Source organism: Plectropomus leopardus, chromosome 2 (genome assembly GCF_026936395.1).
Source record: "Plectropomus leopardus strain MGB_pleo_1.0 chromosome 2, ASM2693639v1, whole genome shotgun sequence".
NCBI lineage: Eukaryota > Metazoa > Chordata > Actinopteri > Perciformes > Serranidae > Plectropomus > Plectropomus leopardus.
This window is the reverse complement of record NC_142177.1, coordinates 6,633,352-6,646,373: the sequence shown is the minus strand read 5'-3', so window position 1 is coordinate 6,646,373 and position 13,022 is coordinate 6,633,352. Positions and strand designations below refer to the sequence as shown.

At 40.2% G+C, this 13,022-nt stretch overlaps 1 protein-coding gene across 3 annotated transcripts in view; it reads left to right on the top strand.

The window, feature by feature from the left end:
* Nucleotides 1-13,022, top strand: part of shq1 (SHQ1, H/ACA ribonucleoprotein assembly factor) — a 47,388-nt gene that overhangs the window by 7,673 nt on the left and 26,693 nt on the right. For all 3 annotated transcript variants that reach the window (XM_042494012.2, XM_088083654.1, XM_088083666.1), the window contains exons 7-9: nucleotides 32-129; nucleotides 7,913-8,070; nucleotides 8,953-9,006. In XM_042494012.2, coding sequence (XP_042349946.1) covers nucleotides 32-129; nucleotides 7,913-8,070; nucleotides 8,953-9,006 — 310 coding nt within the window. The remainder of the gene's footprint in view (nucleotides 1-31; nucleotides 130-7,912; nucleotides 8,071-8,952; nucleotides 9,007-13,022) is intronic.

Here is a 13,022-nt window from a genome sequence, read left to right as displayed (position 1 = left end):
GCTGTCCGCCAACGTTTACGTATCATTACAGGGCAGATTTGTTTGAGGATGATGAGATCAAGCAGCTGTTGAAATTTAGACCATGGTGGGCAAAACTGAGTCCTTCTACAGAGCAAGAGGGAGAAGCAGGTAAGGGCAAGTTTATTTATCCATAATTTAAAAAAAAAAAAAAAATAGCAAAAAAGTATAAGAAATTTACCAGAAAATAAGTAGAAAAAAAGAATAAATAATGATAATAAAAATAACAAAAACAATATATATATATATATATATATATATATATATTATTAAAAACAAAATTACTCAGCGCTCAGAAAAATATTAGAATTCTTTAACATACTTTTAAATATGTAATTATGATAATTAGCTATAATTATAGATTTTCCCAAGTTCTTTTCCTTATTTCCCTAGACATTTTCCCCTAGCGTTTTAAAAATAATTTTTTGAATCTTCTGATGTCTTGCAATTTGTGGAACATTTCTTACCAAATTGCTCATTGCCTTTTTGTCCCACATTTTTGAAAGAAGTTGCACCAATGTTAAAGGGCAACACTTTTGAAAGGTGTTTGAAGAGCAGCACAAGAAAAGTGATGCTGCTCCAGGTTTCTAAATCATGTTTCTATGTTGAGTTAGCTGCATTCAATTTGTTTTTTAAATGAAACCTTTCCAGTGAAAAAATTCTAAACAAAAAACACCAAAAAAAGAAAAATAAGACAAAGATGCAGTTTAAAAATATAAATATATATTGTGTTGGCAGTGTGATACACTGAAGATGTGAATTTATAAAGCCGTTAAACTATCAAAGTAGTGACGGAAGGCTACCAGAAGGTGGCGTAAAGTTGCAAACATTGAGAGGGCAATCATGCATCGTTTGATGATATTGTAGGACCAAATTAAGATACTTTTGTTTACCATTTTTACAAGTAGTACTATTCCAAAACATCCAGTTGTAGTATTGTTACTTGAAATAGTTGAAATGAGTTCTTAACGGGAATCTGTTGGCTGGGATTTTCTGCCTGCGAGGCATTCACATTGTTCTCTGACAATATATTAATCCCCAAAGGACACGTGAGTTTTTTTCACTGGCCTTTTCGAGGAGGAAGGTCACCGAGAAAGCAGCAGAGCTGCGCTGCCTGCCAGAGTGCCTCAGGGCTCCTCAACAGGAAAAACACTTCCCATTATGAGGGATTGAACTTGGACCTTCCCTAATCACTGCATCTCTCTGCTGCATGCTGACCAGTTTTAACATCTGCTGAATGTGACAACACCCCCAAAAAATGTTTTCTTCTTTTTTGCATCTTTAATGTCTTTCTTTCTTTTTTTTTTTAATTCAGGTTTTCTTTTTGTAATCAGTTCCGATCCATTTCAAATCAACGGCTCATTTACTCAGATTGAGACGCGCCGCTTGTTGGCTGGAGCCTCCCTGCTTCATTTCAGCCTCTGGCATAGGAGCGATGGCTCGCGAAGCCTCGGCACTGCGAGACACTATTTAATTGTGCCATTCGACTCCTCTAACAGCCTGCTAATTCCAGCACTTCCACTGTTTAAGCAGGCGCGTGGCTCACAGCCACAGCTTATGTGTAGTGCATGGGTGTCGTACTCTCAAGAGAGGATTTAGATTAAACAGATAGCATTATCGCAGGAGGGAGTGCTGCCGGTTGCGGTTCTCCACCAGCGCGAAGGGCCCGGTTGCTGATGAGCAGCCATCAGTCAGCAGTGCAAAGGCCATTAGCCGCAGCCTGAAGTTTAGCCTCCGATGAACATTACGGCTCTCCGCGGCCCCGACGGCTCCCTCGCCTCATTCTGCATTCTAAGACAGAGTGCCTCAGTCGGGAGCCCAGGCGTAGATAAATGGGCCAAATGAAACTTAATGGCTTGATTGACAGGTCGAATAGCATTAGCCTCAGCTGAGTGTGAAGAATGGCGTCGGTCAGGAGATTTAAACGGCTTGCCAGCAAATCTGGAAAGCATGCTCATGATTTTTTAACTGTTTGTCGTATATTTGAAATGGCGGCTACAACTCCAACATGTGCGTCTTTAGACTTTTTCCACCACCCCCCCTCACTTCTGCTAAGTCTGATATATATGTCACCTGACAGATGGATGTGGACACAAGTGCTAATGAAGTAGAAACTGGCCCCTCCGTGCTCTCCAGTGTCAGGGCCAGCACACTGACAGGCCACAGCTGTCCACTGGAGGCCTGTATTCACACACCGCTCCACGCTAAGTGATCCTGACAGCTCAGTGTCTCTCTACCTGCTGCACTTTGTTAAAGCTAGGTTTAGATATCTGACCTTTGACTGAGTTAGATAGTTCTACCAGACAAAGGTTACAGTTTGAGCAGACTGACTCATTAAAGCTGTAGTTGGTAACTTTAATAAAAAAATGTGTTTTCTTTCTTTGCCGAAACTGTCAATACACCCACACAGTGGTAAGAGACAGAATTGAATTTGAAGTCATCAGCACACAAGATATGATAAAAACAAGTAGATAATGGGGCTCCTGGTGGCTCAGTTGGTAGGGTGGGTGCTCCTTGTGCAGAGGCTATGTCCTTGCTGCAGCGGCTGTGGGTTCAATTTCAGCCTTGGCCCTTTTCTGCATGTCATCCTCTCTCTCTCGCCACCTTTCACACTTGAGCTGTCCTGTCTGAATAAAGGCAAAAAAGCCCCCCCAAATTAAAAAAAAAAAAAAAAGTAAATAATAACAAACACTGCAAAAAATTGTGCAAGAGAGGTTAATAAATCAAAGGGACTTATAGTGACAAACGATATCTTAAACAAGACTTGTGTTCCTCCTCCTTGTAGTGCTTCTAATGGCATTTCCCTTAGAATCCCCTGCAACTCTAGCTGTTTTCTTTGGGACCCGAAGAGTGACCAAACCTGTTTAGATTGAGCATAACGCAAGGGATGTTTTTTAACCTTTACAGAGCTCTTTTTTAATAACATTACTTCACATAATTCAGATATCTGCTATTTTATAGGCTGTATATTTCTATTACTGACAAAAATTAACCAATTAAATAACCCAAAGTAAATCAACCACAGCTGTGATTTTGATGCACAATTATTCCTTTATCATTTATCAAATGTCATTTAAAGCTACAGTAGGTTGCTTTTTGGCATATATACCAAAAAGTTATTTTACATATCTGTCACATGTCCTGACAGTGGTGCATGAGGCAGGTAATTTTTGAAAATAATCATGTGCACTGTTTAGCTGTAAAAAGAGAAAGTTTCCTTCAGTCAGCGATGCATTGCTTAATTTTGGCTTGATTGTGTCCAATATCACGGCAGGGTCAAAAACTCAAAAATATGTTTCTGAAAACATTTTAGGGGAGAAACAGACATTGCAGTAACAAAATCTTGATTCAGATTTGATCAGCACTGCCTAGTTTGACAGTTTAATCGCAGTGCACCAGACATGATTGACAGTTGCTTTAGAGACTTTTCGGCTCTAATTGGTTGATATCCTTCAGCCGTGGTGAATTCTAACAAATGCCATCAGAATCACTTTGAGAAAGCAGAGGAACATGATTTTTTTTTTTTTTTGCAGACTATGTGTCTCATGTACTACAGTGTGGATTAGGGTTCTACCCAGAATTATGCTAGTCGAATCGAATTTGGCAGTTCAATACGAATATTCAGTGACTTTCAGGGGGGAGCCCTAGTGTGGATATCGTGACAGTTTCTGCAAATATGACAATTTATTTTCATAAGAGTTACCTACTGTGGCTTTAAATGTCCCTTTGATTTGATAATTGCCACAATCACAGTGTGTGCTTGCACAAAATTACCAATATAAGCCATCAAAGGTCAACATGTTGACCTCTTGCATTTGTGCAATTCTGGAAGTGTTTTCCAGCCCTCAGCAGTATTTTGACAAAGCATATTTACTCCTTGCCATCAGGCCATCTGGACCTGTAGAGAGCAGTGAAGAGCCAGGCTGCCTGTCCAACTGGAGGAATTAGGTCAGAAATTAATTTGCAATCAGCAGAAGCCCTCATACACTGCCCGCTAATGCCCATTAGAAGGGATTGGCTCCAGAGAGGAGATGAATGGATGTGGTGTCGGGGAAATCAATCAGGTCCGCTCACCTCACCTTGCTGGTTTGGCTGCGGGATTAATAGATGATATATCGGCATAAACGAGGCTGCTGGGTCCAACTTGCAAGAGGCTTAGCGCTCTGTTGCTATTCAGATTTCGCATGAAGTTATTGTGAATGTCTGTTTTTAATTGCAGTCGGGGTGTATTGTGCAACATCTTTCTTCAGAGCAGACGGCGCTTATATCCCCTGAAATCTCCAGGATTATTTTGTGTGAACGATGATCCACAAAAACACTTTTAAAAGCACTGCGTTATGTCAACATTTGTATTCTAGATACATCGTTGCTCTTATGTTATTCCTTAAGTGCCTGCGCATCCTGGAGATATGTTTGCATATCTGTTGCTCGCGACTCTGCAAGTCGGTGTGTTCAAATTTTCCTCGACGTGTGTGTTTCCGCAAGTGTTTGAAGGAGCGGTTGTGCAGATGTGGGTGCATGTGGGTCTTTGTGCCTGTCTGTGTGTGTTCTGCTCAGCCGCAGCTCTCTCCTGCTGCAGCTGCACCAGCAAGGGACTCAGGTAGCGCCTGCAGGGAGCTAAGAACTGACGTAATGCAACAGGAATCTCCTTCCCAGCAGAGCCAAGTTCCCACTGCAGCCAGAGAGATCATTGTGAAGCGCTGTGTGTGTGTGTGTGTGTGTGTGTGTGTGTGTGTGTGTGTGTCAAGTGTGCCTGTGTGAGTTTGTGTATTTGTATATGTGCTCTCTCCAATACACAGCAGTGCTTCTTGCACATCAGGAGCTCAGTGCAGGGACTCTCCTCTCCTCATGCAGAGAGAGGAATTGCTTTCAGCTGCTTTATAAGCTGCTGGGAGAAAGGGAAAAAAACTGAGTTACAGCATGTTCCTGCAGACATTCAGCGTGCGCCTCTCAATACTGAACGAGATAGCTTAAATGGGATTGAAGTCTGTTTGTGTCGCCCCATTAGGCTTGCCACAGATCCCCATTAAGCAGATGTCTCTCTCAAAAGGCAACAGTTAGTGAATTCGCGGAGAGCGGGGAAGCAGAGGTTTTGAGATATTTTCATATGATGGAACTTCATATTTCTGGCTGTTCAGCTGTCAAACGCGTCCAAATGGGATTGGATTCACTAATTTTCCTAATTGAATGAAGGCCGATTTGGCCTATTTTCCCTCTGCTCCTCATCAACCCCTGTCATGTTGCACCTCAACAAGGCACTTTGCCTCTAACTGCTCCACAATAGCAGTTCGTAAGCCAATGGCAGAAAACAGATTTTGCTGGTTTTAACATGTGAAACGGAGGTTGCTTCAAAATAAATACAACTTTTATAGTTAACTTGAAAACGATGTGCATCCACACTCGTACGTTGAAATGATGTTAGAAAAGGTTTAATTATTGTGTTAGTCTGATGAAAACTGGACTTTTAAATTGCATGTTAACATGTTGTTCTGACTGAAATTGAACTAAATCAAATTTCTCAAAATCGGACTAACACACCTAGATAATGCGGTTGTCATGTAAGCACCTCAGTGGAACTTCAACTGTACGAGGTAATCTGCGCCTGTGCCTAGTTGCCGCGCCAGCCTCCCTCTGTGTTTACGGATAGGGACTGTTTGGGAAGGGGTGCTGCAAAATGGGTTATGCTTATAAAAAAGAAATGTAAGCACTGAGGAGGGACTTGTGTTTTTTATTTTGGCTTAGGTGGGGGCCTTACATCATGAAAAGGTGGTGTTTTATATTTATTTTAAATAAAAAAGTGACACCTAGCCATCCGCCTCCTCTGTAAAATAAAGTACAGTCCCACAACATCGGCACGAAAGCTAATCAGTATACTGCTGTGGACAAAAGCAACAACACAACAGCTGATGGAGGCAGACCAGCAATTCCGCCGTTCAGTGGAGTAAAATTTTTCTCAAAGGAGTGGTGTTTTTGATATAACGGCTTTAGATCCCTGTTAGTATTGGCTGTTTTTTGACAAGATAAAGCTGTGAAAATATTTTAAATATCAAATTAAATCGATATTGATTTTTCAGGTGGCTTAAAACTAATCAGTCATGGCAGAGTTAGCTCAGCGCTGTTTGATTATATGTATGTGAGGCAGCAATTTTCTAAGTTCTTGTAAATAAACAGTAAAAATTGTGATTCGGTCTATATCATAGACTGCATAAATAAAATTGGTTTATTACGACTAGCTTAAAGGAGGCATATCTCCACCTGCCGTGGTGGAGTTGGGCATACTTACGTCACTAAATAGATTCTTCCCCAGTGCTTGTACACTGGGACAAGGACAGTAGTCCAATTAAAAGGCTAATTACGCTATGACTGTAGCTCAACTAAACTGTGCATGTAAAGTCACACATCATTCTAGTTTGGGAATGGAGCCTCCATCCCGCAAGTGTGATTTAGCATTTTTACACCTTTTGCCCTTAAACTTTGTTCACACTTATTCAAAATAATGTTTCAGTACACAGCTGGGCTGTAAGCTGCAGTTTCTGGATGAAAATCCCCCGCAGCTGGACCGTTGATCCTTTTGTATTACCATAATAATGGCATTTCAGGGTCAGGCTACGTCTTTGACACTGGCACAGTGGCGATAATGAGATTTGGAGTAGGTCTCTATCTAGTTCACTGCCCTCCTCCGTTTGTGATCACACAAACACACCCAGATAGATATGCACACACGCTGTGGATCGAGGCCTCCTGCAGATTTTGGTGAGTTCACAGGAAATACCAGATTCTCAGTCCAGAGCATTCAAGCCCACACCGTACGTCATTGTTTTCCCTGAACTATGAGGTTGGTGTTTTCAGCTTTTGGTGTGAAATCACTGGCTTATCATGGATTGAAGGCCAAAACTGAGAAAAAAATTATGCCTTTTCAAATATAACAAACTTAGTATGGACATGACCTTAAAGGTGTAGTCGATGACTTTTACAAAAATAACTTTTTCATATTTGCTAAAACTGTCAGTATATTCTTCTGACTATAATGCATGAGACAGAATATCTGTGGAAGAAATCATGTTTCTCTGCCTTCTTATAGTACATCGAATGGCATTTGCAAGAATCCTGACCAACAACCAATCAGAGCCAAGGAATCGCTAATGCAGTTGTCAATTATGTCAATCACTGCTCATGAACTGTGGTCAGATTGTTAAACGAGGCAGCGCTGATCAAATATGAATCAAGATCCTGTTCCTGCATTGCATATTTTTCACCTCAAATGTTTTCAGGAACATATTTTAGTGCACTGTTTAGCTGTAAAATGAGAAAGTGTGCTGCGGCTGGTGGGCATTGCTTTGTTTTGTCTTGACTGTTTATCAACATGGGTCACAAACACTCTCAATTTACGGCTAAACAGTACACTTAAATATTTTTGGGTGAGAAATAGGAAATGCAGTAACAGAATTGTGATTTATTTTTGATATATTTGTATTCAAGGTAGATTCTTGCAGATGCCATTAGAAAAACTAAGAAGAGGGGGAGCATGGTTTTTTTTTCATAACCTATCTGCCTTATATACTTGTGTCAGAATATAGTGACAAATGTGACAAAAAGTTATTTTCATAAAGGTTTCAAAATACAGCTTGACAGACATTGCATGCTAAACCCACTTGTTATTATGACAGCAGTACCATAATGAAACATTAAGCCTTTTATCTTAATACACAGTGGTTTGAGCAAGTCTCACGCTCCCTCTGTCATTACATCAAAAGCTCATATGTGTAAACTAAAGCAGTGTATACAGCTCCACTTCCCACACCCACTCATAGATTCTTGTGCAGTCCAGTGTCACAGTAAAAACTCATGATGACTTGAAATCAAACACTTAACTTGTAAAACCCTTTTCATGCAGCCGTGTTATTTACCGACGACGAGAAGGAGCAGCTGAGAAAATTCACCAACCGCTCATACCTGCTGGACAAGACGTCTCGTCACCAAGTGTGGCTCAGCCTGGTGGACATCCTGTTGGCTTATTCCTATGAAGCACGCTCCACAGAGGGCGAGCACAACGTAAGTGAACGAGTGTGTGTATGTGTGAAGAGGCAGCTCCTCATGAGCAGCACTTAGCCTTGGATGACAAAGCCCTCTATCCTCAAATCCTTTAGACCCCCTTCCATTTCATTCAGAGCCTTAAGAGATTACCAGCAGATCCGAGAGCTCAGCTCAGGCCTCTTTGTGTCACTCCTCGAAGGTAGCTGCAGAGAGGCAAGGTGAGCGCGGCTGATTTCATTGTTAAAGGCGTTTCACAGCATGTGTGAATGAAATACTAGTGATGTTTGATACAGCAGAATATTAAATTAAAGCCTGGCTATAAAAACCAAATCTATCATAATTTCCATACATATTGTAACACGGTGAGAGGTCTACAACAGGCTCTGTAGTTTATTACAAATTGTCTGCTTTTTACTGTGCTTTTATGTGCTTTTGTCCATGCCAATTTAACCCGTTAAAACCTGGATGGACAGTTTTTCTTGTGCTGTGTTTATACACCTCTCACGCGCTATTTAACCCTTGAAACATAATCAAATCGGTTTGATTTCTCTCTGAATCATGAGGGAAAAAGGCAACAAGAAAAATTGGCAAGAAATGTCCATCAAATTGCAAGAAATTAGTAAAAGGTTACAGGAAAATGACTGGAAATCTTTTAGGATTTTGGGGGGTAATTTTCTTGGTTGTTTTTGTTTTTTACTTTTCTTGGCTTATTGTCAGGTCTTTTTCTTCTTCTTTTTTTTCTAAACTAATATCCTGCTAATTTTTGGGCCATGTTTTATTAAGTTTTTCATTGCTCTCTAATCATTTTTTTGAAAAAAGAAATCACTTGTACTATATGTTGTTGTGGTATTTAATGTCTGTTATTGTTGAATTGATACGTGGTTCTCCTCTTCCCTGCAGGTAGAGTCACCGTGGAACATTAGAAAACTCAGCGGGACTCTGTGTTGGCTGGAGGTGAGTCAGATATTACACAAACAAATAAAAACAGCACAGGTAATAGTTTATTCTCACATATATATTTATATTTTATTTAATAAGCACCTAATTAAACCTTTTTTTTAAATGTGCCAAAGCGCTTGTCAAAGACTTGCCTTCCACACATCAAAGTGTGTTTACAAGTCATTTTGGAGCTGTTCATTTGGAGAGCTGTTGAAATATACAGTATATACTGATTGGTCTCGTAGCACAGAGTGTATTCTGGGCACAGATGGAACAGCAGAATGTCAGGCGCATTGAAAGTAAAACTTCACTGTTCATTGTGCTGGGTCTTAAAGTTTGCATTCACTCCCAGCAGCTTTTCCTTTCATCTGTCTGTCTGATCTGACCGGCTGCGAATTGGTTGACAGATCACTTATCCACCCCACGATTCACAAACTGCTGCTGAGGAAAAAAAGAACTCATGGAGAGCTCCGCCTGTGCTACATTCGTGGACCCACAAAAACCTCAGAATTTAGAGAGGCGACATAGAATGACACACACATTTAAAAGAAAAAAAGAAAGTTTGCTATCATCCCTCCCCTGTCATCAGCTTCCAGCACACATACACTCTCATTCTGTGTAAATCTCCGTCTTGAAGCTAGCAGCTCCAGGCTACATCAGTTGCTACTTGTATAACGCACCTGAATCTCTGACCAAACTGTCAACGATCAAGTTGCAGTGTGGGTAATGTAGCTGCCAGGTTTTGACAAGAAAGAAGTAAATGTGGAATAAAAAACACACAGAAATTGAATTTGACCTTTTTTTTTGCACAAATTGTCCATTGTGAGTATGACACCATCAGCATAGGAGTGTGATGCTAAATATGCAGAGACACTTTTTTCATTCATGCTGCTCTTGTAATTTTGCAGCTTCTAAATATTTCTTCCTGTTATATAACTAGCAGCCTTAAGTACTCATGCTTTTGAAATTGTATATGGGTAGCTCAGGACGAGACCCACTAACAGATGGAACTGGTTTCCATCAGGCTGATGATGTGTATGTAGATGTTGGCAGGTCATGTTGCCAACCTGCTGTGAGGGAGCTGGCATGCCTCTGTTGCTCACCAGGCAACCACGTCTGGAGTATTGGAAGCTATTTCAGTTTAGAAATTACTCAAATTAAAAAGGACCCATAAAAGGTTTTTTTTCATTCCCATCCCTACTTTCAACAAGGGTTGTCACAATACCAGAATATTAAACTTTGACACAATAAAGTATTTAACAAAAAAAATAATCGTCCTCTTTCAACACCACAATTAAAAAAAAAAAACCCAAAAAAAGCTGAACTGCAGCTTTTAATTATCCTGCATCATTGGGCCCATAAAGCAAGCGCACAAGAGACTTTTGCTGGCAATGCAGCTAACTTCTGGTTTAGCCCTCCGCTAACTTGACTCGGGATAAAATGATTTAACCATGTGGCCCTTTTTGACTTTCAAAATGTTATCTGATAATATATCAGTTAATAGATTGGATCCCAAGAGTAAAATGAGTATTTTACGGGGATTGTGGTGCTAAAAAAAACATTTTCTGGTGCTGCTTCTCTAGCGACGCATGTCGGTGTGATTGGCCCCTCATACTGTAGCAACCTGAGGACCAGTTGATTTTCTTTGCAGTTGTTTCATTTGGCAGCCTTGGGCTGAAAATCTGATCTGTGCATCTGTTCTTTTTAAAGCTACAGTAATTTCTATACTATTTAATGCATATTTAACAGAGATGCATTATTTAAAACATGTGGTATTAAAGAAGTACTGATTCTTTTGAAAACCTTAGTTTATATTAGTCATCAAATAGACAAAGGATTTTTTTGTCATGAAAGTAAGCAACTATAGAGACAGCTCATGACAGAGACAGAGCATGATTTCTGTTGAATTGTGTCTTAGTCAGCGCCAGACAAAAGATATTTGGAGAAGAGTTCAGAGGTTTGCTCCATATCAATAATGATGACGTTCTCACAGAGGCCGTTCTTTTATTTTCAGAGTCAGGTTTATGTTGGCGAGGAACGGCTTGCGAAACAAGGTTATTCAATAATGTATGTTTTCTTTTCTATAACTAAAAAAGAAAAGGACAAGTCTACCTTATTCCAGCAGTGTTTTCTCTGGTTTATATTTCAGACATTCAGACAAACTTTGCAAAAACAGTGCAGTGAAGTATGACTCTTTAAAGTAGCAACAGTGTGAATATGACAAAGAATGTCAGAATAAACAAAAAAAAAACAGTAGTTCAGCTCCTCTTTTATTTTTCCCCTCAGACTTACGGTTGCCTCTGATCACGACTCAGCAGCAGCCATTCAGCAAACTTGTTTTGACTGGCGGGCAGGTTGGATGTGTTACAGGTTGGATGTGTCATCAAATGATTAGAGAGACTCTTGAGGTGAATATTGATGTGTGAGTGTGTCTGTGTGACTTTCACACATACACACATGGTTTCACTCTGTGTAAATACATATGCTGACAGTTGCATCAATGTTTGAAGGCACAGCAGAGACAGCTCCATGACTGATATCCGAAGTGAACAGTCCAGGTCCGGGCTTTATTCATTCGCTGGGCTCTATGGGGAGTTGTTAATCGCTGCACTTGGCACATTACCGGAGTCCCATACAACAGCAGTAACAGGTGTTCCCAATTCAAAGAGCAAATGATAGGGTGTGTGTATATGTGTGTGGTCTGTCTGCTCACAACCTGCCACTAGACAATCACCTCTGGAGGGTGTGTGTGTGAATGGCATTAGACATGTGAGATTTCAGATGTTTTTAAGATCTTAGTCTACAATTGTAGCACATTGTTTTTAAAATGGTTCTGTGTCAAACTGGGTTCCATTCAAACTGGCGTTTCCAGATAATCTCCTAGAATTTTCCCCTCCAAACTGACATGCCGAAACAGCAGGAAACAGTTAAATCTCTCCCTCCTCCTAGGGCTGATGATGGCTGCATCTAGGCCAAGTGGTTAAAAGGATACTCCATTTTGACAGACAAATCAGTTACTCTGTTTGTACCTTTTATTCTGTTGTTTCCTGATTTCCATTATGTCTTATTTTTAGTACATACGTACAATCTAACACACAATTCAGGTGTTCTCATGGTTCCATCTCTATGCCTCTGCTACAGCAACAGCAATGGCTGGAGGCATTCATTTTTTCGGGTAGTCTGTTCATCGTCTGTCCCACTCTCGAGAGGGTGATATATCACCAGAATGCCTTGAGAGAATTTCCTCTAATTCGGCAAAAAACGTCCACACAAGAATGAACTGATTAAATTTCGGTGGTCAAAGCTCAAAGTTTTATGTTTTTCTCACGTAATTTCCTTTTTTTTTGTGTGAATGCAATATCTCAATAACACAGTGAATTTCTTCAAATTAGGCACAAATGTCTATATGGACTCAAGGACAAACTGACTAGAATTTGGTGATTTAGTGGAATTTGGTCAAAGGTCCCCGTGACCTCACAAAACATGATTTTGGCCATAACTCAAGAATTTGTATGCTCATTATGACAAAATTTCACACAATTGTATAATAGGGTAAGGTGATGAAGTGGTGTCTTTTTACATACAAAAGTTCAGAGGTCAACTGTGACATCATTATATTCTGCAAAAAAAAACATTATTCAGCACCATAACAGATGGGGAGACATTTGGTCAGATACTGAATTGGTGACACAAATCTTGGGTGTGCACCTTGAAGCTGTGCTGGTTGTACAGATCCTCTGTGCTGATGGGGAAAGGTGTGTGTAAAAAAACCCATCTTTTAGATTTTGTAGCGTCTTTGCAGCAGCATCCATATGTCTTTTTTTTTTTTTAAAGATGACTGTACAAGTATGTTTTGTCTGTTTACCACTCATTCTTGATCAAGCTGATAAAACTGCACTATTTTCCAGTGTTAGCAGATAGTTACAGATAAAGTCTGACACTTTGGGTCTGTTCCAAGAAGTAAGTCATCTGGATAACTTTGCTGAGTAAAAAAAAATCCTAACTTTTGACCTTGTTTCAGACCCTGCGAG